This window comes from Aptenodytes forsteri, unplaced genomic scaffold (assembly GCF_000699145.1).
Source record: "Aptenodytes forsteri isolate BGI_AS27 unplaced genomic scaffold, ASM69914v1 Scaffold2, whole genome shotgun sequence".
Classification (NCBI taxonomy): domain Eukaryota; kingdom Metazoa; phylum Chordata; class Aves; order Sphenisciformes; family Spheniscidae; genus Aptenodytes; species Aptenodytes forsteri.
Genome location: NW_008795695.1, coordinates 13084907 through 13111330, shown reverse-complemented (window position 1 = coordinate 13111330; position 26424 = coordinate 13084907). Strand labels below are relative to the sequence as shown.

General features: G+C 39.7%; 1 protein-coding gene across 1 annotated transcript in view; it reads left to right on the top strand.

Annotated features, from left to right (window-relative positions):
• The window catches only part of HSF2BP (heat shock transcription factor 2 binding protein), a 35652-nt gene that overhangs the window by 6272 nt on the left and 2956 nt on the right, over positions 1-26424 (top strand). The window contains exons 3-7 of the mRNA XM_009283016.2: positions 1796-1899; positions 6032-6181; positions 10374-10512; positions 12656-12773; positions 19692-19795. Of these exons, the coding sequence (XP_009281291.2) occupies positions 1796-1899; positions 6032-6181; positions 10374-10512; positions 12656-12773; positions 19692-19795 (615 nt within the window). The remainder of the gene's footprint in view (positions 1-1795; positions 1900-6031; positions 6182-10373; positions 10513-12655; positions 12774-19691; positions 19796-26424) is intronic.

The following is a 26424-nucleotide window of genomic DNA, read 5'->3' as shown; positions in this document are numbered from 1 at the left end:
ACAAGCTAACCAAAACAATTACCTGCCAGTGAAGGATGTGGCATCTTTGTGTGTCTGCTGGCTGTGCTGATGCTGGATTCAGGGTAGATCCATCCTCTCAAAGGCTGGAAGTGATTCTGCTCATTCAGGAGAGCTTGTTTCCTTGCAGTGAGAGATTTTCACTGGATGTACTTACCTGGCAAGGATAAACAGGTTCTTGGTCTGCTATTGATAAGCAGAGCATGCCCTACTCATGCTCAAGATGTCTTTCTGTCAAGTACTTAAGACTCAAGTACTCAAGTACTTAAGACTCATAATTTGAGTCCCATTGGTGCATGGGACTGAATTTTCTTTACTTGACTGAAGGAAGGAAAGTTTCCTGCCACTGACTAGAGTTATTCCTCAAAAACTCAATGAATCCATTCCCCCTTCATTCTTTTCCTTTGGATTGCAGGTTGAAAAGAACTGAATGCTCAGAGAGCGTGCCCTGGCACATACATGTTTCCTAGGAGTGGACCCTTGCCTTGCCTCTTTGGTTTCTGTTAAAAAGTGTTAGTGTTGATGGCTTAGAATCACACAAGGGCTGAGTAGAAATAGTTCCACCTCTGTAGAAAAGCTGTTTGTGGCTAGATTATCTTCTTTTATACCTGCTACTCGGAGCAATGTGTATATATTTGAGATGATAACATTTTGTCAATTAGGACCTAAAAAGAAAGGAGTTTATTTCCAAATAATGTAGAATTACTAAATAAAATGCCAGAATCCAAGCTCTTTGGATAATAAGGACTGTTTTTTTAATGATGTTATCTTTTTATGATTGAATTTGATATGCTCTTTGGTAAATACATTAAAAAATATTGACCACATGTAAGGGGAAGTATTTGAAGTGTGGTAAGCTGTAGACCATACTCTCATGATCAAGGGTATGGCGCTCAAAGTGGGGTGTAACTTGTTTTTTAAGCTAACCAAAATTACAATAGATGCTGTTTGGACATTACTTTTTGGAATTACTTAAATGTGTTTCCTTTTTTCAATATAAATGCTAAGCATCCAGAACCGTGGTTTTTAAAGTAAAATACAACACACAACAATTGTTAAAAATATCCTTCAAAGTGAATTTTTTAAAAGAGACATCATGATCGTGAAATATAATACTTTTAACTTGATTTCCATTCACTAAAATAAAGCTTCTAAAATGGAATGTATTTCTCATAACATCAGAGATTAAGTTTTTAAGGGAATCGTAAAATTTGCTTGTCACTGATATAATGTTTAAATAGTTTATAATGTCTTGGAGTATTTTTATAAACATAATTTGTTTGGAGTAGTTGCATTTCATTCTTAGTATTCATATAATTTGTACATTGTATATTGAAACACTCTTGACCAATTTTGGTATTCTTTTTCTTAGATTTTCACTATACTCACTGAATTTCAAAGATACCAGACATGAAAAACATCATGAAAACAAACAAACAAAGAAAGTAGAAAATTGAGTAAATTTTTAAAAATCCCTGAGGAGCTGGAGCTCAGTTCCAGAATGATATCTTATCGCACGCAGTATTTAACAGCTAGATGTGATTCTTTCAGTCTTTCCCTGCTTTAAATCAGAAACATGATGTTCATTTAGTTTCTTTTAAGAACTGTTGAAATGTGGCAAATTGCAATATACCAGTTTCACCACGAGGAGGAGATCTAACATAAGCAAATAGTTAAAGCACCTCATTAAAGTTGCACTTAGTGGATTCTTTTTTCTTTAGTGCAAGCCCGTTGGTCGTAACTTACTGCTTCGTTTATCTGATTTATCCTATCACAGACATGGAGAAAAAGGAGGAGGAAATAGACCAGCTGAAAATGGATTGTGAACACTTCAGAGCCCGTCTGGAAACAGCCCAGGCAGATTGCATGAGGGAGAAGAAGGTAGATTTGCTGTCAGAATATTGGTATCTGTATGCTTGAGTTTTAATAACAGAAGCAGTAATGATCGGGTTTTCATGTTTATGTCACAAAATACATCCTCAGCCTGAAAAACAATCTGGGATTTCTATTCATATAGTCAGGTCATGAGTAAATTACTTACCTATAAGTTCATAACTGATGTTTTCTTACCCTTGATATTTCTAGAGCAAAAGGGTCAATATTATAACTAGACAAAATATAATATGATGCAGTACCAAAAAGTATTCAATGTGTACAAATAGAGGTAGCAACTGACAGTCATTCTCCCACTTAGGTACCTAACTCTTGCATAACTGCATAGGTCTCTCTTGCACACTGTGTGAGGTGAGGTTGTGTGGGCTTGCATTACGGGCTTCTTGGCAGGGTTCTTTTTGGTGTATGTAAAGTTAAAAATCAACCATTAGCATTTTGTTTATATTAACATGTTGAAGTAAAACATGGTATTCGGGAAGATTGTGGTGTAGCTGGCATCAGAAGGTCCTTCACAGAATCAGTTCTTTTGAATTTAATGTAACTATATATAATGTATTTTCAAAGAGGACAAGAGAAGGTAGTGTAAGCAATGCAATGTACGAAATGAAACTGGCCTCTCTTTTGGCTTGCTGTAAGCTGTGTACCTCCATTTAGTTTTAATAGTCTTTCTCAATGCATCTATTGATCCCATTGCCGTATACAGCTGTGAGTCAAAGAACAATTACAGGGCTCCTTTTGCTCTGTCAATATTGTATTTAGTGATTATGAGAGGGGAGATTGTTAACAATGAAGGAATAGCAAAGACTGTGACTTCTCAGGCTGTGGGTCTTCTGTGAAGCCATTGGGGTTCAAATAGGATCACGCAGACTAGTGGCTTAATTTCTGGGAGGTATGAGAATCAGTTGTGATTATTTGCTGCAAAAGTTCATTTCCCTGGAGCTGATAGCTATCTTCAGTAGTCAGCAGAAGCTCGCTTTGTTGGGGTTCTAGAGTTAGCATCTGCCAGCCTTGGGATTGCACAAAGACAGATGAATCTACAGAAATGATTTCATTTTTGAAAAGGAGTAAATGAAGAGTTCAGACATGTATTTTAGGCACATCCGCATGGACAAGTCATTCTGGAATGAAGTTTGATATGAATGTGAAGTATGATGGAATAGTTGTCTATCTGGATATTCCTTACTTCAAAATAAGTGTCTTCTGGGATAGCTGTTGCAGTTTGGCAATAGGTACACAGTTAGTTTTGCTGTGCACCCAGGTCTTTAGTTGTATAAGCATTCAGGATAAAATCTCTGTAAGATTTAATGTTGCTGCTTTAGATATTAATGAAATGGGTCCCACCCCTTATTCTTGTTAATATTGCAAAATGAATGGCAGGTGGTTTACGTTTGTGATTTCTTTTGGATGAAAGTTTCACTTAAAGCATGGATAGTTTACTAAGAGTAGTTGTTCTCTTGGTGTTCCTGATCAAAGTTCTTCTCTTCATATCTTTGCTGTTGTGCAGTATACACCGATTGTCTAAATGGCTTCTGTTATATGCCACAAAGGTGTATTTGTCTGAGTGGATTGTGCTTATGTACATTGTGAAATCCTTTAGCTCTTCAGGATAAAAGAAGATGGTGTATGTATATGTGTGATTTTTGTTCCTGTTAATCACTTTGCATGGTGTTTTTCATTTGGTTGCTGTTCTGCTATAGGCATCCTTGCGTACAGTTTCTGAATTATTTTCTACATATTCATCTTCTGAAGGAAAAGGAAATGATTTACTGAAACAAACATAAAATAAATGCATTTTCTAGTTGAGCAGTGTCCTTTTCTTAGGGGATCATAAATCAACATTTTTCATTGCAAAATTTCTGTGCAGTGCTGTATCACTGATTAGGGAATTGCTGTGCTTTCTGAACCTGAGCAAAACTTGAAGAGCACATGTTATTCTTGGCTAGTGTCTCCTTTGTCTGTCTCTTCATAGTTATGTACTTAAGCACTGCTGTATTCTTGTGCGTTGACCCTTTCCTGAAGATGGTGGTGTTGCATAGCACAGTGATTGCTTCGTGATGTGAACACTCAGGAGTGTTGCTTCCAACTAGGTTATTTGCTTTTGCAGGCTCCGTTTATTTTCCTGGCTCTTGAATGTACTATTTTGTTTTCCTTGCTTTGTATCTTTGTTCTGATGTTGCTTTTGATCTATTAAAAATTCTGGCATTTCTTGTACTGGCTTTGCATACTTGTTGGGGGATCTACCTTTAGTATTACAGAGTTTTAGGTCTTATTATTCAGTATTAGCATCCAAATGCAAAATGCGAATAAAATGTATTAAAAGATACATTTTCCTAAGTCAAGGACAGTGCGGAAAAGAAAGACAGGGACTATATAGGGGTTAGACAGGAAGATGCTTGTGGACATTTTGTTGATGCACATGGTGGCAGAAAAGCGGATAGGTCTGGCAGTGAGTTATGTAAAAGATAAAATTTGGCTAACTTGCTTAAAAATGATAAAAGTATTAAGAAATAAGAGACTTTTCCTGGGACTTCTATGCCTAGGGAATCAGCAGCAAGTGTCAGTCTTTTGTGTATATTAACCTATAAGGTGAAAGAGAGTAAATACGCACAGAAATCTGCTTGATAAATTTAATTTGAACTTTACAAATCCTAGGCTGTGTGTTCCATCAGCAGCATGATAAAGCAATGCAAATCAGACTGTCAGGTGTGATACAGGAGGCTAGGTAGGTAATTGATGACACAGTACGAGCAGCTTTGTACTGGTTGATAGCATGTTACGTAAATTTTCAGATGACTTGTTTCTATTCTTTCCAAACCCTCAACACAAAACATGGAGGTGAACCCCAAAAATGACAAGATAATTATTATAAAATCTTGATGGGAATACATGGTTGAAAGTGTTGTTCTGTTTACTTGCTTTCAGAATTGACATAGAAAAGATTCCTTCTCATTTCCCCATACTTCATCCTGATAGCTAAAAACACAGGGGAGGCTGGGCTGAGGAGGGTGCTTTTTGCAGTGATTCTGAAAATCCCATGCCCACAAAATGGGCAGGGCAAGATCCTTCTGTTCTTTTGACATTGTGTGATCTGTGACACACTCTCTCTCTCTCTCTCTCTCTCTCTCAAAATACTTGAGTTAGCATCATTTTTCTTGACTGGCCTTTATCTTTCCCTGCAGCACTGTGTAATACCACCCCACTCAGAGTTAGCAGAGAGCCTACACCCACCCTCAGAGGCCACAGACTGCAGTATCCCTGCCTCGATCTCACTGTCCACACTAGCTCTAAGCTGAGAAGTGCAGCAGCTTCGCTACCCCTGTGGTAGTTGGTAGGAAGCCAGTGAGACCTAGAATCATACCTAATCTCATGATATTCTTCTGGCCAACTTCCCATGTGATTGGAAAAAAGTACTGCCAAATTGAAATTGTGTCCTGGTTGTGTGGGATTGCTCTGTTCTCTCTTTATGCTTTGTGGCAAGGACCACTGAGCAGCTCGCTTAAGTGATGGATGCACAGTGGTGCCTGGGCTTTCTTTGTACGAAAGGCCCTCCAAACTTCAAACCTTAGGTATGTTTTTTTCAGGGACTCTGTCTTACTTTGCCACTGCGTATCAGGAAATATGCCGATAGAAAAAAGTTGGAAGAGACAACAGTATTTATCCTAGATATCCAGCAACTCTACCACGTTGGCTAAGGCAGAAGTCTGTTTTGAAAAACAAAGCAACCCTCCCTTCCTATAAGATGTTTCCAGTATCTTTTGTAAGGTGTCTGGAAAGGCTGACCTCTGATGCTGAAATCCCTTCTCTCTCAAAGACATGTGGCTGTTTGCTTAGGAGGAGTAGACTCTCCTATCAGACTTCTCTAGGTGCCACTCAGTCTCGGTGGGTCACTTGGTCTGACCTTGTGGACAGGCTTCTGGTTACTGTCAGCCTCCACGATGTACTTACTACTTAGATACAGCTCAGGAGACAAGGTATGTATCTGCAACTGCTGTGAGTTTGCCACCCCGCTTCCCCCCCGTTTCATATATGGCCATGATGTTGTTTCTTGTTCTGTCCCTTAGCCTAGAAACTTATTTTGGCTGATATGAATTGCGACCAAAATTTCCTTACGCTATTTCAGGAGAAACTAGACCTCCGCCAGCAGCTGAACGAGGCCAAGCAACAGCTCCTGCAGCAAGCAGAGTATTGCACAGAAATGGGTGCAGCGGTGTGCACACTGTTGTGGGGTGTATCTAGCAGTGAGGAAGCTGTTAAAACCATTTTAGGAGGAGTAAGTATGGCAGGTGAATGCTTATCGGTGGTAATGCTGTTAGGCCTTTAAAATAAGGACATTGCTCTGTAACACGCTTTAGTATAAGGATATATTTCAGAAACTAATTGGACAGCAAAAATGTTTACAGAGTTGTATATTCTTTGGGAACCATCCATTCTCATTTAAGAAGTGTTGGAACTATAAAGTGTTACGAAGCAGGCTGGGAATAAATGCAGTAATTAATTCTTATGTTACCAAACAAGAATTATCTATTTTCCACCACACACAGTAAAACCGGAAGCAAGGCTACAGCTAGCAATATGTAAATATCTTTGCAAGCTAACAGAAGAAGAAAATAATTCTTGGGCACATGCAGCAGTTCCCATGCCTGTAGAGAGCTTGAGGAGCTATTTCCATGGAAGGAAGATGGATCCATCGATTCTCAACTTCTTTAAATCTTTGTGCTGCCTTAATACTTTCATGACTCTTGGAAATTTAGACAGCCTAGCTGCTAGTGAGTCTTATTAAATCTTCAGTGTTAAACATGGACAGGTAGCTTATTTGAAAAAAACAAAACAACAACAGTTAAAGACAATAGTAATATTACAACTAACACAGTTTCACTGCCAAGTGCAGCTGATGGGATTAGGAGGGATCAGAGGAACAGGCCTGATAAAAATATGATTTTCAGTCTTGTCACAGCCAACATGAGAAGGAATTGTATTTAATCTGAGTGAACTGATGCCACAGTTTCTTCTGGCTTGATTTTTCAGCAGCATGATGAACAGCTGAGTGAATAGGATTAGTTCATTATAGTAAGTGGTAAACTAGTGTGTTTGTAAAAGATTTTCCAGTTTGGGTGCATCAAAATACAATTATAACTTTGTATTGGATATTAGAAAGCTGTACAGTGATACCTTTTGGTGATAACTTCTGATGATTCAAGATCCAAGCAGCAGCAGTTATGAAGGAAAAAAAGTCTGTAAAAATTCTGTATAAAGCAGGTAAAATTAAAAAAAAAAAAGGCAGGTGGGTACTACAGAGCCCCCACACAGCAGCAAAAACAGTATAAAATTACATTCTGTATTTTCAGAACAGTTTATAACTGTAAGAGTCGACAATATTTAGTGACTAGCCCTTGTTATTTGACTTGTGAAACAGTATTGAAATGGTACGTTTCCCGCAAACAAAACGCTAGCAGGGATGAAAATGACTGTATTTCTACAAGAGGAGAGTAAAATTAGTAGAAGCCTTCAACAGAAAGCAGTCTTAAGTATCAAAATTAAGTAGAATTAGGTAAAAACAAAACTGTTACCTGATGATTTGTATAAGGGTGGAAAGCCCAACTGTGAAGATGCAATACTTTTGTTTCTAGGTTTGTTTGAAATGCAAAATACTTCTACTATAGTCATTCCCAGCAATCATTAGAGCACATTGAACTGCTCTAATTCCGGTGAAGATCATAGCAACGTTTTTGGGCATCATTTTCTTGTGATGGTGTACGTAACACGGTAATAAATGTGCGTAGGTTTGCAACAAGACTACTAGGAAAAACGTAAATGGATTGTATGGCATTGCATCAACCACAGATTACAACTGGCAGTGAGTCAGGTTATTAAAAGATGATGGAGATTTGTCATACAAAGTTTTTGGTTTGGGTTATTTTTGGACAAGTTGTACAGCTTATAGCATCTTCCCCCCTCGCCTGAGAAGGTGCTATGAACTACAGAAATGTATTAGAACGTCAAGAGTGCTTTGAAACTGTTGCTCATATTTAAGCATGTGGGGAGGGTGGCATCAATTCAAAACCATTTCATGCTTTAGGGAACAATGCTCAAGCTTTTTTCAGTCTTTGCACAGATACGGAAGTAGGTATTTAATACAGTTTTATGGTGCAGATTGACTGAAATGATGTTTGGAACCAGTATACCATTTGTGTCCATATGAGTTGGGAAAGTCAAAACTTGAGCAGTAAATTTGAAATGTAACACAAGTAGTTTTCAAGGCAGCGGGGGAGAGATGCCTACTGTTTCTGCCCATGCATAATGTTTCTAGAGAGAACTGGAAGAAACATCCAGAGAAGCGGCATGAGAAAGAGTTTTCAAGGATGCCTACCTGCATGTGCCAAAAAAGAAGTAAATTAATTCCCATGAGATTGTTTTAGATGTCTTTCAAAAAACTTCAACCAGATATCCATGACAGGGCTCTCGCATGGAAATGCAAACTGAAGGTTTGATTTCAGAACAACGTCAAGGCTTGCTTCAACTTGAGAAATTTTGGATCCTACAAGGTGGTCTGCTACTTCAGTTATCTGCTCTGGTGACAAACGGCTTTATATTTTGTGGCAGCAATTTTGCACATTAACTGATGTTTTCACACAGGAGTTACTTGGACAGCAAAGGGTTCGTTGCACCATCTGAGCTCAGGCACCTTAATGGCTGCTCTCAGAATGGTCTTTATCTCAGTGTCTGTGGGTGAGACATTCTTCAGTCCCATGAAAGTACTGTCAAGCGAATAAGAGACTGCGCAGAGTATGTAATGTTTGCTATTTATAAACCTGATTGGTCTCTGCAGCAGCTCCTCAGACCTCACCGCTAGTTAATGGCTATTTGGAAAGAAGGTTCAGCAGAGAGGACACCAGCGGCACCTCAAGAGACTGGCAAATAGAAGATTTTGCTTGTTTTCTGTGCAACTACTTGGTTTTCTTAGTACTCTATTATGTTCTCATGTGAATACATATTTTCGTGATAGCTTATACTAGTCTGCTATAGTAGGCTCTCTTCATTTTTCTCTCATGCCCTCTGCTTCTTGAACTATAGTCACTGCTTATATTAAAATTGCCATCTTTGAGGTGTGGTGTCCATATAAGTATAATGAGTACACCCAGCACATGCAGAAATGCACTTTTTTTCATTCTCTTTCCCCATGATCCCTTCATTCCTGTTATTCTGGGACCACAGTATCATTTGTGAAGATACCGAGTATTGGCTGACCCTGCTTTTTATGCCCCGTTGCTGGAGTCACCCCACAAGAACTGTACATCTTTGATGTGGTGAATGTGCAGTAGTGGAGGAATAAATAAATGCTACCATTAGCTTTGCACATATTGTGAAACCAGTAGTTTTGATAAAATACTAAAATTTTCAGTCACTTTGCAAAATGAATAAAAGTTCAGGCATTTCTTGGGCTGTCCCATTGGGTCGCTGCCGGGAATGATTAAAAGTTTCAGCTGCTTCATGAAACAACTGGCAAAACTGTTAAAGACACCTGGACACCTGGCATTATCGGTGCTCTGCTGTGCTATTTTTATTACGAAAACCAGCATCCTGTGTGTGAAATAGTGTTCCAGCAATGTTTTACAGGTCAGAATTATTAATAAACAGAAGCAGTTCTCTCCGTCCTTCTTTGTGGGCTCTGTCTGCACCTCTGACCAGGCTCTTTGACCTGCCCTGAGCTTTCTACCAGGTGGCTGCTTCCTCAGCCAAGATACCCCAAAATGGAGCAGTATTCCAGCTGAGGGGAGAAGACCGTGTACCATAATTACGGGCTGTACTCCTGTTTGTACGCTCTGGTGTGATGATTGTCTTTCTCACGTGATGTTGCTGACTTAAATTCAATGTGTGACCCAGGAGACACCTCCGTTTCCTTTTGTAAAGAACTTCTACCTAGCCTGTTGTTCTCTATCCTGTATTGAGCAATTAATGAATCCTGTTAGGATCCAGTTGAATTCTGCTTTTTTTTCTGGGTATTTCATTGGTTGTCTTAGGAAATTCATGTCAAGTCACTATGTCAGGCTGCTCTCCAGTCTTCAGCTGGATAAGGTTTTGATAAAAGCTGCTGTAGTAGCCCAGGTAAATGTGAAACACCTGGTGCAGCTATTGCAAAGCAAAGTCATAATATCCTCACTTCTGAAAATAAGCTTTAATTCTGCTGTTTGATATATATTATTGTGGGTTTAGGAGGTAAATATGCAATGGGTTAGTTTTATAAATAAATAGCATTGACTAGTTTCCCATTTTTTTCTGAGGTAATGGTTTCAAATATTAAGGGATCAAACATGTCGGTGCATACCTGCTATTTTCTGTTGTTTTTTGAAGTAACTGGATGTTTTAGTAATTTTGAAGATTTTTGAAGTCCAGTTTTACTGTAGCATCTAATAATCATAGTTGCTGTAGCATGTATAATCTTTTTTTCTCCTCCGCGCTTGCAGAGTAAAGCAGTAAAGTTTTTCACAATCACTGCACAGACCATGGAGAGCTTTGTGAAGTCATTAAGTGAAGACATGAAACAGCAGGATTTGGATTCTGATGAAAATCAGTTTGTATTAGCTTTGGCAGGGATTGTAACAAGTAAGTTAATGTTATCTCTCAGAATAGCATTCCACGTGTCCTGGGAATTTCTATATTGCCTTATACGTGCTGCAGTAAATACAGCTTTTCAAAGTCAGGTATTTAGTCAATGTTGATATCTTGGGTGACTTCCTAGTCTTTTAAAGTTCTTGCAGATTTTGTCATTGACACTTCTGTGAGGCATTGTACTGTCTGTCACACAGTTAAGGATTAGACGGGTAAGAGCCATTGAGTTTTGAAATTCCTTACACTTCTGTTCAATCTGGAGTAAAACAAGGACCATTCTGCTAGTCTTGTATGCTCACCTTAGTTTGTAAATGTCAAGCAATTTACTTTCTGAATCACCAATAATGCTAACATCTTCAAGATGTATGAATTGCAGATGATGTGAGTAGATCAGCCCCATCTTAAGGTATGTGCTCAGCATTTTGAAACTGCTTAAGAATTCCTTTGCTGCCAGATGGACCCCACCTTCACTGTCCTGAGTCCATAGTGCTAAGAGAAGTAAAAGGTAATAAAGCTGACTTCCATACTAAACGTTTCTTTTTAGGGTCAGAAAATAAGTAGAAAGCCATAGATCTATCTTAGTATGGCTGCCCTTGGCTTGGAAGGCTGTGAGAAATGGGGTTGATACATCATCTGCATTTTTGTGAATCTGTGCAACTGTCAAAATGATACTAATGACATGATGCAAGATAGATGAAACAGTGGGTATTTATACAAATAAGTGACTCTTGCATTAACAGCTTTTTTGAATGTGTGATTTTAGGTGTTGTGGTGCCATTAAAGATTGTAGTGAAAAACAATGTGATGCATTATGCCACTGTACCAAGGTGGAATCCAGTTCTCTCCAATTGCTTCATTGAAAAAAGCCAAAAAAAGCATAGCAAAAGTAAAGTCTGAACAAAGAAAACGTTTAAAGGCTGGGGGGGGGCAGGGCGGGGCAGGGAGGTGTTGGGGTTCTGCCTGAGGAGGAATCAGGATAGTGGAACAAAATCTTGCTTCACTGAAGCCGATTATAAATTTTGCCAGTGAATTTGATATTACCAAGATTTGTCTCTTTGTCTCTGTAATTTGGGAAAGGAGGTTGCCGAAACTCAAATGTGATAAAGGATACAGTCAGGTGAACGATGTAGAAGGTACCAGTTTAATCATCCTAGTTACACTGTAAAGTAGCATTACACTAGAAGGTGGTATTAAAAGAACACTGAGGAGGTGGTCATGAAGTGCCAAGTATTCAGAAGTTAGAAAACACCAGAACAGAAGTTCTTAGTGCAGTCTTAACTCCGCCCAGTGCGCACAAACATTGCGATAAGAGTAATTATATGCTGTGTCCATAGTACCTCTGCTTATTCTGAGGTTAAAAAAGGCATTGTGATGTACGTGCGTAGGAGAGAGAACCTGAGGCTGCATGAAAGTGGAAGAACTGTATCATGCAGCAGATCCCCAAAGTTGCCTTGAATGGGAGGCCAGGGAACCAGGTTCTGTCACTAGTTAAGTACGACAAACTTCACAAGTTTGGAGGAGGCTTGGCCAGTTGCACAGTACAAAGAAGCTTGGGTTGCTGGAAGATACCTCTTGCACCTAAGGATGCCCTAAAGTATGGGGCAGGTGTAAGAGAAAATACTGAAGGAAAGTCTGCTTTGGAGCAGTAGTCTTTGGAAATATTTTTGCCTTTTGGTTTGTGCGCGAATAATGCAGCACTTGCAGAGAGGTAGGAAAAGAGCTTTTGAGTAGACGTCCACGAGAGTTTTCGTTGTGTAACGTGCCAGGTATATTGGATTGAGCGATTGTAAAACAATCTGCAATCTCGTTTCTTTAAAGCGGGACCTATAATGGTCAGCTTTGCTTCCGTCCCACATTTGCGGATGAATGCAACCTTTTGTTTCATAATTCACTGTGTTACTATTAGGATACTGGCCACTCAATAAATATTTTAATTACCAAAGTAGAATTATGAAGGAGTTTGACCAGTATAATTTGCTGCTTCAGTATTTGCTATGTAGATTAATATAGTTTGAAGTCTGTGTAGATACCGTAGTTCATTCTTCACAGCTGACATATCTTTTAGTGGTTCTGATAATTAGCATAAACTTTTGTTTGAAACATTATTTTTATGGTGATGTTTTGTGTTCTCTCACAGATGTGGCTGCACTGGCATGTGGCCGTGAGTTCTTGGTTAGTTCAAGTCGTGAATTACTGGACACAATGATGCACCTCCTAGGAGACATGAAGCCGGGACTCTGTACCAAATTTAAAGTGTACGATGACTTTTTTTTTTTCCTTTCAAATGAAATGCATTATCTTGCAGTGTAGGTCACAGTGATGACAGTAGTTTTCCCACTGTCCTGTTATTTCCTTTCCCAGAGAGGAAACATAATTTTTGGAAACAGTAGCATTCCTTGCAGATATACCAGGCTTGGCTACAAGGCTAGCTTCATCCAGGTTTTGTGTCTCTTCGGAAGACTTTTAAGCACCATAATATTGTAGAGATGAGCAGGGATGCACTCTTCTACCTTAAGAGGGGCTTGTCAGTTGAGAGTCAGATAAGGAAGGTGTGAGGTCCAGTTTTAAAACAGAGGGGATGTGGGAAACGTGGACTCATTTATTCCCTTCCAATACGAAGACTGTAAAATGCTACATCTGCTTAGTGAAGAAAGTGAGTTACGTATCTGCCAAGAGCAAAAATTAAATTAGTTTATGCTACTTAGTAGCCAGAAGCACCATGCACTTATGTCTGTAAAAGGTAATGCCTATAAAGGGACCTTGTGATACAGCTTTGTAAAGAAAAGGCCATGTTACACAGTTCAGATGCTGGAAAAGTTGTACTTTCCAGCTCATGGAGAAATTAAATAAACTATTGTCTTTGGCTTTTTCTCAGAGCTGTTACAAGCTGAGGATATATGGCCTTGACCGAGCAAATTACCGTGCCTTAACGAGTACTTGCTTATCCACTAAGATGTGGGCACTTGCCGCGTACATCTGGTTAATTTGTTCATGAAGATGGCTTAAGCCAGTGTGGTAGTTTTTTTCATAAATGGGACGCACACATACGCACAAAGAATTCATACCCAAGCCAGCTGTCACAGCTCAGCTGACAAGCAGCAACCCTGTCAGCCACAGTAACTTGACTGCGTCCGTGCATGCATTTAGGCAGGTTGTATATGATAGGCATTGAAATCAGGCTGGGTCTTAACTTTGGATAGGTTTTATCTTGCCTAACCTCAGCTATCAGAAAGCTAAATGTCAAGTATCTGCTAACTGTCCAGGCTCCTTCCCACAGTCAGTAGAAGGAGATGCTGCTGTCAGACGATCGCTCGTTCAGCCCCTGTTAGGGGGAGCAAGTTGCCCTCTGTGAAGGTGCTTGCCTTTCCCCAGTCTGCGAGGGGAAGTAGCGAGGGGGAAGCTGAATAGCCTGTGCTGTAGGTAGTGGTTAGATACTTTGATATCAGTCTTCTACTGTGTTTCCCAAGTGTTGGGCTTGAAGGTCAGCACTCAAAACAGGGTAGTTAACTCTTGCAACAGTGGGTTTTTTTTTTTTGTAAAGCCCCAACTGAAAAATTTGTATGAGAATCTCAACTTTAAGAAAGAAAAGGTAATTTGTGCCTTCATGTATATAACAAAAAAAAAAAAACCATGAAAAGAGGACCTATATTGTTTCAAACTCTGTACAGAAAAAAAAAAAAACAAGAGAGGACTTTATTTTGAGAGGAGGAGGGAGAGGAAAGTGTTCCTAAACACACACAAACACACGCTCTGAATTCCAAGCAAATGTGTGTCTATGGGTCCAGATAAGTTATTTTTGATCATTTCAGATTGTATTAATGTAATTGGACAATGTGCTTGGATTTGAGGGCCTTCTTTTTGAATTGATATTTTGGGTGGTTTTTTTAATTATATTTCAAAACCTGCCTGCTTTGCAGAAGAATTACACATGGTGATATAAACTTGGCTGCCATACAGCAATACTGGTAAAGTATACATAAAACAATCCCATGAAGTGGCTAGGGATTCAACAGGGGCCAGCCTCTTAGGCTAACAAATTGAGTGAAGCTTAAAAAAGAGGTTGCACAAGGTCTTTGATAAGTGAGAATCGTTAAGCATATGTTACAATAGCTTGAATTCAGTGCAGTGACAATGTTTTCTGATGCTCCACAGAACCAACAATTTTTTTTCTTACTCTGAACTTGCCATTTGATAAAAAAATTTCTGTATTATGACATTAGAGCAAATGCCAGAAAGGAGATTTCTTCATGGCCTTGTCATGGATCAAGGGATCCTAATTTGCTTAAATGTTTTGGTGCAAAATGTTTCCTCTGTGTTTGTCTTTCACGTCTGTGGTCAGGTTCCTTTTTGTCCACAAGCTCCCTACGTGTCTTGTCACTGTTCAGTTCTTAAAACCCATTACTAGCACTAGATCTCTTTCCTGTCCTTTTTGGGTATTTTACACTCTCCCAGCCCAGCAAAGAAAGGTTTTGGGGGTTGGTTGGTTGGTTTGTTTTTAAATTGTTCTCTGCATGTAAGGTTTTTTAGCTGCTTGTTAATCTTAAATAATCAACATTTTCATAAGCAGATGTGTCAGAAGAACTCCCTTTTCTCCCTACCGTAAAATGAAAGACAATTGTGAGATAAGGATATGATAATTAACATAAATTGTAGTGAAATTTCAAAGTTATGTATAGATGGATTCTGGAGTCATCATAAATAACGTTTACACACACACAGTTATATACATACATACAGACAGACACATTTTTTAAAACTATACCTCATGGATGAAAATGTCTGTGCATTATTTTGGAAATGCAATGTTTTTTTCTCAAAACATCACCATGGTATTACATGGAAGGACGTCATCAACTTAAAATTTAATCAGTTAAACAAAAAATTTGGCTTATTATTTTCAAGGATATGTTTGTCCTTTGCTCAGTTTTGAGATTTTACAATTCCTTTCTAGCTTTAATTTTCAAAAATATTTTTCTTTACTGTGTGACAAATCAGGGGAAACTGTGAGTCTAATTCTACACACAGCAGTATCAAACAAAGTAAGCTGATAAAGAGAGGAGTTTTCTTTCCTCTTCTAGTTCTAGCAATCCTGTGTTTTACTTGTACTGGTATATAAATAAAAAATTTACAGGGAAAAGCTGTCATTTATTCCAGCGCTGCTACAATATCCATTGTAGTCCACGAGTATGTAATAAATATATCCAAGGCATCTACATGAGTGCTGGGACTGAAATCTCACGGGTGTCTTTGCCTTTCTGAAATAGCAGTGGTGTGAAAGACTTCAGGTTTTCTTCTCATTGGTATAGGGTTTGTTCAACATTTGTAATTGTTAGGCCATCAATAAACATTTACACAATTGTTCATAGCTATAATTAAATTGTAAGGAATATTCAACTTTGCTTATGTAGCAGTTGAAAGTAGCCAGTAAAAATATGTACTTTAGTACATATTAGTACATTTTATGTACTAATGTCATGTATTAAGCAGATGAGAAGGGCCTTTAGCTGTGCTTTTAGTTCTAGATTTTAAAGAAAGCATTGACAGATACAGTAGTACAAGATGTTAATTAAATTTGGCTTGCCTAAATAGGAAGACTATGAAGTGCATAATTAAAAAGCCCTCCACATTAAAAAACTGCCAGAAAGTATTGTTTATCCAGTAATTATGTGTGTCAGGTTTGCTTCAATAAGCACTTTTGCAATAATTATCGCCAAAAATACTTATTAGAATGTGCAAGTACTGGAGGTGAAGGTAGTATAAAGGGCCTGGAAATGCTTCTATGTTGTGCTCAGGTGAGCGTGTTTAATTAGTAATAATATGCTACTACATTGGGTTGTGGGGTGGGTTATGTCTTCTTCTGACACTCCAAAACCACAGCACTTCCGTGGATCACCACCACCAGTCCCTTTTGTCTGCACAAAGCAAACAAGTTAAAAACACAAACGTAGCAGTATCTTTTTACGTCACTTTATTTCTAACTGCAAATGTCAAACAGATTAAGGATGAAAGACATTGTCAAGAAATGTTAACACTTTCCATTATAAGACACTGTTTTATTGATAATTTTCATTCTGGCTGATTATAGGTAATTACGGCTGTGCTCCTTTGTCAGGGCTTGGGTTCTGGAAGCCAAGTAAGAGCTGCAGAGGCTCTGAAAAGAAGCGTATGGGCTTTACAAGCCGCAATTTCAGTTCCACAGCACCCCTCCCTGCTTGTCAGTGGCCACTGATGCAGTAGATTTAATAATCTACTATTTCTTCTTCCTACCGCTTAAGGGCCTAGGTGATCAAACTCACCGTGGTGCAGCACATAATATAAATTATGCCTCTTACAGCTCGGTTTAGCCTGCAATGGGTTACTTTCTTTCCCGCTTTCTGAAGGTATGCACGGAGGGTGTCCGAAAGTCTGCTAGTGGCATAGTAGTTTAAGCCATGAGAACTCGTTGGAGAATAGGATGTGAGGTGTGAAGTCCATTCGGAATAACATTATTTCCCTTTTGTTTGGAGATGGTGGCAGTGCAGTGACAGGCGGATTTATCGCAGTCATGAGAGATAGCAGCAGCCAAGCTGGCCCCAGAACAGAGGAGAACATTCCAGCCTGTTCTTGTTTCTCTGCAATTGTTTTGTATGCAACCCGGCACCCAGCTGTGAGTGGGTATGGTGACATGTTCCATAAATGTTAGAGGAGCACTGCTCATTCATCTTCCCTTTTCATTGTCCAGAAGATTAACTTGCGTGTTACCATCTTTGAAAAGAAATAAAATAAAAAGTAATAGCATCCATCATAGCACATCATAAAGTGCACTAATGCCCTGTCCCCGCAGCTACTCCACAGCTGTAAAGATGATCTGCATAAAAGGCAGGGGTGAAGGAATTTGTAAGACAACTTCTGACTCCAGAGTACGGCTCTTCTTTCAGGAACGTCAGGGGCCTCTTGGCTCGAAGTTCATAGCGCAGCAGTGATCTGATTCTGAAAGAGGCTGAGCATTAGTTTGTCTTGTTAATGTCAGTGGGGATTTTTTTTCTGGATGCTTTCTGCTTTTTAGTATCAGGTCCCATTCCTATTGGAAGTTAGAGGGAAATTGAAATAATTTGCATTAAGCCCACTGAGACTCTGCTTAGTTAAAAATAAGGTTTTATCCACCAAAACCATAAAAAACTTCTGTCAGCAATGTGGAAGATGGCGTAATAACGTGAACATCGAATGTTTGAAAGCAGAACTTAGTTCAGTGGAAACTGCAGGAGAAGATTTAATCCCAATGAAATGCTCTGCATTGAGTATTAGCGATTGTTCTGGATAGCTTTGGAAAGGGAGACTGATTTTGAGCCCCAAGTTATCGTACTCGTCTGACAGTCGAAGGCAGCTAAAAGTAAATTTTGACCCAGGCACTTTTTCCGCATAAAGAGGCAAAGCTGCCATTTCTGTATGCAGCTTCCTGTACCTTACAACATTACCTCAGCTCTGTTGTGGCTAAGGCTGAGGGGGTACCAGTAGCCAAACCCCTTTCCCTGATGGGTTTCAGATTTTGCAGGTTACTGACCATACTGAAGCTTTTCATGTTTGCAGTAACTTCAGCGTGAGCCACCGTGGGAGAAGCCGGTGGGATTGGCAGGCTAGGGCAGTCCTTTTAAAATGCAGAGCCTTCTCCAGCCTACCTGGTTTTCTCTCCGTAGAAAACTTGAGACGTTGGTTTAATTTATAACCTGTGATGTATGCAACCCCAAAATGACTAATGAACTTCCTGTTTTAGGAGGCTGATAAATTAGAAAATCCTGGGTTTGGAAGCTTTTGAAAATGTGGCTGAAATTAACACATACTTACTATGTGTGGTTTTATTTTGTCGTTTACACGCTGATGTGCAAGGGACAGTCTTGGTTTCGGTTTGTCAGAGATGTCATCTTAGTTTTTTTTCAATGCTGAATTAAGGAAATGTTTTCTAGCTGCCGGGCCATAGATCTTCTCTGTTACCTGGAAGACAGGTTATGGGCTCTGTTCTCTTTCGACATCAATGACCATAATAAAAGACCAAAAGAAATCACCTTCTGAAGAAAGAAGAAAAAAAAAAAAGGCTTTGAGTGGGCCCAAATGTTATTTGGCAACCATTTTGAAGAGGTGCGGGCGAGCGTACTGTTTGGCCTGTGTAATCCTGGTGTTGATCTACACTAAGACAAGAACACAGTTTACAGCCAAATGGAATTCCAGTGTTATTGACTTTAAAAAAAAAAAAATTTCCACTTGTACATTGAACGTAATCAATCTGGATTCCTGAAGGCAGAGTAAATAGGAAAGTCCATGATGACATTTTAAGAGACAAGCAGTCGGGTTTTTTCACAGCAGGGTCTCACTCGATGGCCCAGATGGCATGGGAAGGGCTGGAGAGCAGGCGGAGTAAGCCGGTTCTCTGCCTTGCACCCACAGCAGAAGGGACGAGTCTATCTTAGGAGGGAGTGTGCTGAGCTGAGCTGGGACTACTAATCCCTTCCTTTTCCCTCCTTCAGGCCCTTCCCCTTCTTCCAAATGCTTCTAAGCATAGTAACTTCCCCTGCCAGTGGAGAGAGACTACGCTGGTGTTTGCTGTATGCTGGCTATGTCTTGCATCTCTTCCCGTTTACAGGAGGAACAGGAGGATATGTGAAAGAGGATGGCATAAGCAATGTGTTTCAGCTGTCTGGAGGGTCAGTGTACAGAAAGGCCAGTGTCGCGCAACCGATGGAGCAGAGACTTCTTTTGACGTTTCTAGTACTCAGTATACAGTCTTGCCTTCTGTGTTTCCTAGCAGCCCTTTCATTTGTCAAGGCAAACAGCTTATTTGAGATGATCATCTGCCCAGTGGGGATCGTCACCACGAAAGCTCTATCGTATAGCTTGTGTGGTCGCATAAAGCCAAGTCCTGTTTTTGCACATCTCAAGTAATGAATCTCGTGGAGTTTGATGAGACTTTCTTACTCTTACATGGAATGTTTTTCCATGTGTTTGAAATAGGTGATTTAACAGTAGAAACAAGGTTTTGCACAACATTGCTTATATATTATTTGAGACTTGTCTCTTTTATCAAAATATAAATTACTAGAATAGGCTTCTGCATCGGTACATGCTTGGCACAAATAGCAAAAGATGCTAAAACATGCAAAGAAATCAAAGGCCATCACATCTTTTTTTTCTTTCAATTCTAGGCTAATGCTAATGTCACTTTACAATGTGAGTATCAACTTGAAAGGCTTGAAGTACATCAGTGAAAGTCCAGGTTTTATTCCTTTGCTTTGGTGGCTATTGAATGGTAAGTTGCTCTAAGAACCTTGTAAATTGTGACTTTGGGCATTGTAGATTGGCAATAGGTGTTGCAAATAACAAAACAGAAATTTATATCTGTAACCTGATTACGTATAGCTTTTGTCAGATTAAAAGTAAACAAAATGGGCAGATAGCTAGAGGGAGAAGATGTGCATTTCCCACAACATTTTTGGCACTGTATGTAATATTCCATTAATACAAAATTTATGGATGGTAGAATTAAAAATAGGGAATGGAGAAATTTCATGAAGTGGATTAAAAAAAGCAACCTGTATTTTCACGTACCAACTTTAAAATAAACCCTGAGGGGAAACCGTATCAGTTCACTACCATTTAACAAAAGAAAATGTAACTGTGTTCTGACACATTTTGGGGAAAGAAGCCAACCTCTGTAACTACACTCACCTGTGACAAAAGTGACCCTTTCTACAGCTGAAGAGAGGTCTTGTGCTCTAATAGGATTTGGGCTTGCAGGACTTGAGTACTATTCCCAGCTTTGCCTTTGGCCAGTGCAGGACTTCAAGGACATCTGTTGCCACTGTCACGTACATGAGTGACATCAAGGCTCTGCTCTTTCGGAGGCTTCAAATCCCTGCGTAGGAGCCAGCAGAGATTGACGTTGCCAGTGTGCGTTGGACTTGGCTGGCAGCTGTGTGCATAGCTTGTAAGGGACAGTGAGGACAGCAGTTAAGGACAGAGCCATGACACTGTCCTGCCTATGAACTGCTCCTAGAGTTGCTCTGTCTTGGCTTTCTCAAGTTTTTGTGGCTTGTCTGTGGGAAGATTTTGGTGTGCAGTTCATAGGACTGGGGAGGTTAGTCATCCTGGCACTCTGTGCTGCTATGCAAAACCCTGCTAAAATACAACTAGTAAATACTAACAGCAGCTGAAGTGAGAGAGGTTGCATCTGCTTTTTCAAGGAATTAATTTGATATTGAAGTTTTGGAAAAGCTTTGATTTGGGCTGGTAAACTGGAACCTACTTGTATTGCTCACAGTTCCCTCAACTATTTTACAGAAAATGTAGGTACTCGTGCTTTTCACCGAATAATTTCCTGCTTTGCAATGCCATAGGCTCTCTCTTCTGAGATCTCAGAAAATTAAGTAATCCTTGTAAGACTGTTGGAAAACACCAGTTTTATAGGTTTTTTTAATACAGTTTGAGAAAAATTGTATTCTCAGAGAACACTGAATACGTGGTCCTTTGTTCTACTGTGCTTAGAAATTTAACATATGTTAGTCCAGATTTTCTTTTTACTTTATGTTTGGCTAATATATACATAAGCCGTTGTTCTAGAAAAAGAAAAAAACCAAACCAAAACACCCTCAAAAACCCTGTCTAACTATGAGTTCCCAAATGTGCCCTTCTAAATGTTGTGATAAAACAAAGAAGCTAATTGTTTGATGCAGTCTGTTGTTTGAAGAAGGCTCCTAGGTCACATAAGAGGATGAAATGGGGCACAGTTATAATTAATTTGCAGCTGCTAATGGAAATAAGAAATGGAAAGGCTACTCTGCATTTTGAAAGTGTCAATTGTGTATGGCTGGGTTGTAGAAGGAAGGACGGGCATGGCTAATTCCTTCACTTTTTGATAATAAAGTTCTCCAGTTACAGCAAAGGAGGAAGATTCTCAGATAAACCACATCTGCTGGTTCAGATTTCTGACTTTGGAGGAAGTCTGCTTACTGTCAAGGGAGAGGGCTGACTAGTTTGTGTATCAGATGAGAGGTCAGATCCAAGACCTGATCTTGTTCCCATCATTTTGTATGAGATCTCTGTGTTTTTCTCTACATTTAACCTATTTCTAAATGTTTCAACTTGCAAAACTCAGTAGCTTCCTCCCACTCTTGTTCCTCTCCTGTTTCCGTGGCCAGCATCTTCAGCTTCTGCTAGCCATGATTCAGCTTATAAACACCTGGAGCTGCTACAGCATAAGGTCTTAACAGTTTTTTCCGTGCAAGAGAGTAGAGCACTACACTCTGCTGGCAGGGTATCCTGTATATGCTGCCTTCCTGCAGGAAGCTTCTTCAAAGAGTGTTTTGATTAAGGCTTATGAGATGATTCAGCTTTCCACAATTCTGTAAGCTTTTATCAGCACTCTCACTAAGAGAGGCCCCAGAAATCATCCTCTGACTTTTTATTTTCGGAGAATTATCCTGTTTGCTTTTCCGTTGTCAATCTACAAGTGTCTGTGACCTCAGCCTATACATCAAGGCCATTTTTCTCCCAGTGGCTTGTACGCAGCTGATAAATCCCTCAAATTCCTTCTCTGAATTCTCAGTCTCTGTCCAGTCGTCTTGTCCCCTGAAGAAGAATGTCCTTCCCTTTAAGTGAAGAGAGCAAATAATGAACTTGATTTTCATTATTCCCCTTTGTTGTATCTGAAGCAAAGAGGGATTTGATTCAGGTTGTCCAGCAGGCTTTCTGAAGAGACAGAAATATGCCTTGACATTGAACACATGGATTGGAAGAGAAAGGAGAAAAAATCTAATAAAGATTTCTAGAAGAGTAAGAATGTTAACAGCAAACTGGGTTCATCTGTCCTACTGTCTTTGGAAAATTTGGATGAGACGGTATGACTTCACACTCGCTAACAAGAATTCTTAATAGCTCTTTCTGCTGGAGGCTATACTGATAATAGGAGAAAAACAAATGTTTGACACACTTTTTGAAGGTAATGCAGATCTCTGTAGTTTTAGCACTTTATGAGGTGGGCTTTTTTTTCCTTTTTTTTTCTGCCTTTTTAAACACTGTCTAAAAGATAGGGACCCTTTAATAAGCAACACTGATCACTGAAGAATATACTCTGATAGCTTACATAGCTGTTGTATTCTTGCGTAGGTATTGGCTATGCCTACCTATACCTTCCCAGCCTGGTGCCAGCATAAAACATGTGAATGATGACTCAGATTTCTGTCCATGGAGCAGCTTGTGGGATCAGTAGAGTTCTCTTCTTGTGGAGCACCATTTGTTTGCAGAGCAGCTGTTCCCATCTTGGAGAAAATAGGCAGCTTTAGTTTCCTCCATCAGCTGCTGTTCCTGTGTTGATGTCTTGGCTAAGGGTTTTGCATAACTTTCAGATTTAAAGAAGGCCTGTCCTCAGCAATAGAAAAAGAAGTTCTATAATTTTGGGTAGAAATCCACCTGAGATTTGTCAATATTCTTTCTGGCGCTTTACATCTATAGATGCAATAAGACTGTAATTTGCAGTCTGTAATTCTGCAAATTCTGTAATTCCCAAAGAGGTAGACTGGGACTTTTCTCTGCCAAGGATCTTTTGAAGAATAAGAAGATGCAGTCAGCTCAGGTATTAATAATAAAGACTAGATTTATGTTTTTCATTTTTGGTCATCTACCAACAAATGGGTGCTGGAGAAAAAGGGTCTAGCCTCTTCTCTGGTTTTGTTTGTTTGTTTGTTTTTTACTATCCTGTATCTTTATTTTGGTTTTCCCCACTTCTCTTTGAATGCAGTTAAAAAAATTGCTCTCCTTGGATACATGAGAAAGTGTGGAATTCAGAGAGACTATGTCAGTGACACTTCTCATCCATAGCTGGGAAATTGCTCCAGGTACTTCATTAAACAAAAGACAACAAGAGAAGTATGACTAATTTTAGATCTTGCCCTTCAGTTTCCTCCACCACAGTTCCACACGGAAATCTAACCTTGTTTATCCAAATTCTTTGCAAATGATGGTCTCTATTGTAAATGCCTGTATGAAGCACATTCTCATTTTGCTAATGCTGCCTGCAACCTTCAATATTTGCTTTTCATGACTAACCCTGAAGGTTTCTAATGCCTTGCTTTTCTGTCTGAATTGGTTATGGCTGTGAGAGTTTTTGAAAATTCGGGTTATTTGCATGGCAGCATGTTATTTAAAAGACATCTGGACAAACAGAACCCCCCTATTTATAAACTGATGCCTGTATTAAAACAAATTTTGGTTCGTAAATCAAAACCTCAGTTACCAGTCTTTCAAGTGCTCAACAGTTTCATACTCTTCAGAGTATGAAACTAATCTTAAAAAGAGGATTGCCCTTCTTACCCTTTAAGACCACATCCATTTTCTTAAATGCAAAGATGTCAGCTCTGACACAGAAAGTCCCTGAACCACGGTTAGCTGAGAGGCTGGAAGAATGGCCGGGGAAGTCTCACTGAATGCGTGCCCTTTTTCATGCTCTCCTCTAAGCAGCTGCTGCAAACAATACTTGCCCAGATGGAGCTCCGGCTGGGTGCGGTGTGGCTGTCCTTGCCATCTGAGCAGGAGTTTCTTGACTAGGTGCTCACCCTGCCTAACAGCAGACTCATGCAAACTGACATTCTCCTGAGGAGCACGGTGTTTCTCCTTTTGTGAATAGATGTAAGAAACCTTAACTCTGGTAAATGCATCTGTCACTGTAAAGCATTGGTTTGTTCTTACATTGTTACTCTCATTCAGTAGGTACTGTGGGAATCCTCAGAAGCCCAAGCTAGGATTGCTGGGAGCTGGACAGTGTTATCTAACAGCTCACCCACAAGTCTGCCGGCTGCAGAGCGACGTCTGTGCAAGCTCCTTTTCACTCGCAGCCCCTAAAGCAGCAGTCAGGCAAATTGGGACCAAATTGCTGCTTCAGTCTGGACCCTGGGAGTCTCTCTCGGGGATTTCCCTGATAAAAGTGTGACAAGCATGTGTCTGTAGGAGACTAGGGAATTCTGGTTAGCTGAACTCCACGTGAGAGCAGCCACCTGGCCAGGGAGGAGACTGAAGCAAACCCAGCTGTTATACAGGAACCGGGGCAAACACCTCTCAGAGAGAAAGTGCATTTGTGTCCATAGGAATTGCAGCAACAAAGCTCAGTCTTTTTTCTGCCATGATGTTCTCCCTGCTCCTTCCCCACATAGCATCTTTATTGCAACACTACTTGTCTCCTCAGACCTATCAGCATTACGAAAATGTCCGGAAAACTCTCTGCTACCGCAGATAGTGGCTCAGCTCCGCCAGCATTGGCAATGCGAAGAGATCTTACGTGGGGCAAGCAATGGCCCTAGCTCTCTCCGTTAGACATGCTGTGAATGTAGGTAGTCTGACAGGTTCATAAAAAGGAAAGGGGGAGTGGCAGGTCACCCCTTCATGCTAGAATCAGACAGTAATTGAATTGAATGACATTTATGACAGTGGTGGGAAGCTTTTGAAATACTGCTCTTGTACATAGGCATAGCTGTAAACAGCTTGCTGGTAATAAATCTTGCATTCAGGTGGCCAGGGAATGGTATGGGCACGTGCAAACTGAGTTCACACAATTCGGAGCCAATTGTAGATAAGGTGTTTAGCATTGATGTAATGCAATTACTTAAACCCTGCTGTAGGGAACAGTTCATCTGAGAGCATGGTGCTAATGACAGATGTGACTAAAATCTGTCCACGTTATCAGTTGCTTTTGTTGGTGACTGAAAGCCAGTGACATCAAACGGTAGCGCTGGCAGCTAGCAGAACGTCAGCAAACTCTAGCAGTTTCAAAACCTTGTTGAAATTGCATCAGCATTTTATGATGGTGATAGGCTTACGCTATGCTTGTGATCCCCGACTGAGGCAAGCAGCTTGATTTCTTCCCCTATTCCCCAGAAATAATGATTGTAGTTTTGAAATTTTAGTTGAATAGATCTGTGTGCTAGTTCTTGGGAGGATATGATGCAGTGATTTGATTACAGCTAAAGGATTTTTTTGATCTTGTACAAACAAAATGTTACTCAGCTAGTGTAGAAATTACTAAATCTGGAAGCTATCGAAATAAATATAATGCTGAATAATGAAGATTCCTTACATTTCTTCTGAGTAGTCTTTAGACAGGTTTTTTAGAAAAAATCCCTAATGATATTGGAGAGACAAGAGAAAGACTTCTAGGGTATTTTTTTTTTAAATCCTCTTAGAAAACATGATTATCTGTAATAAGTAGTATTCTCAAAACCGCATGTAATCCTAAGGGAGTATATTTTAAGGCATATGTATTTATTTAACTCAAAGTGTCTCAAAATACATGCAAAACAATGGCAATCAGAGGTTAAATGCGTATTAAGTCATCTTCTGGTGCAGGATCATTTCCTTCCTTTGCTGTATACCCGAGTGCCTAATCTGTTCTTCATTTGAGTGACTCAAGCCGTTGAGCTTCCCTGGCTGCTGCTGGAGATTCTTCCTAGAACCTCTTTGCTCTTACTGGAAAATGTTCTTGCTTGTCAAGCTGGAAATAATTTCCGGATCTCCTATAGATCCTAATTTTGTTAGCTCCCCTGCTAACGCTTCTTCCCTGATCAATTCTTTACTTTCTACAGCCTTTAAACACTTGCAGATAATAGTAACACAGATGCCTGTAACGGTATTAATAACAAAGCACTTTTCATCCAGGAATTTAAAACATCTTACATATATGAAGCTTCCCAGCAGTACTGCAAGCCATTAAAAGTATTAATGGCTTTATTTCATGGAGGAATACTGTCACACGGAGGAAGATTGTAATGAACTACATAGATTTCACTCCCAAAAGCTTCTTTCTTCTTATCTATTTGAGCTATGTTTTGTTGCTGGTATTTCCGGTGAATATACGTAGAATAATACTAAGTACAGAGAAAGGGGCAGGTGATA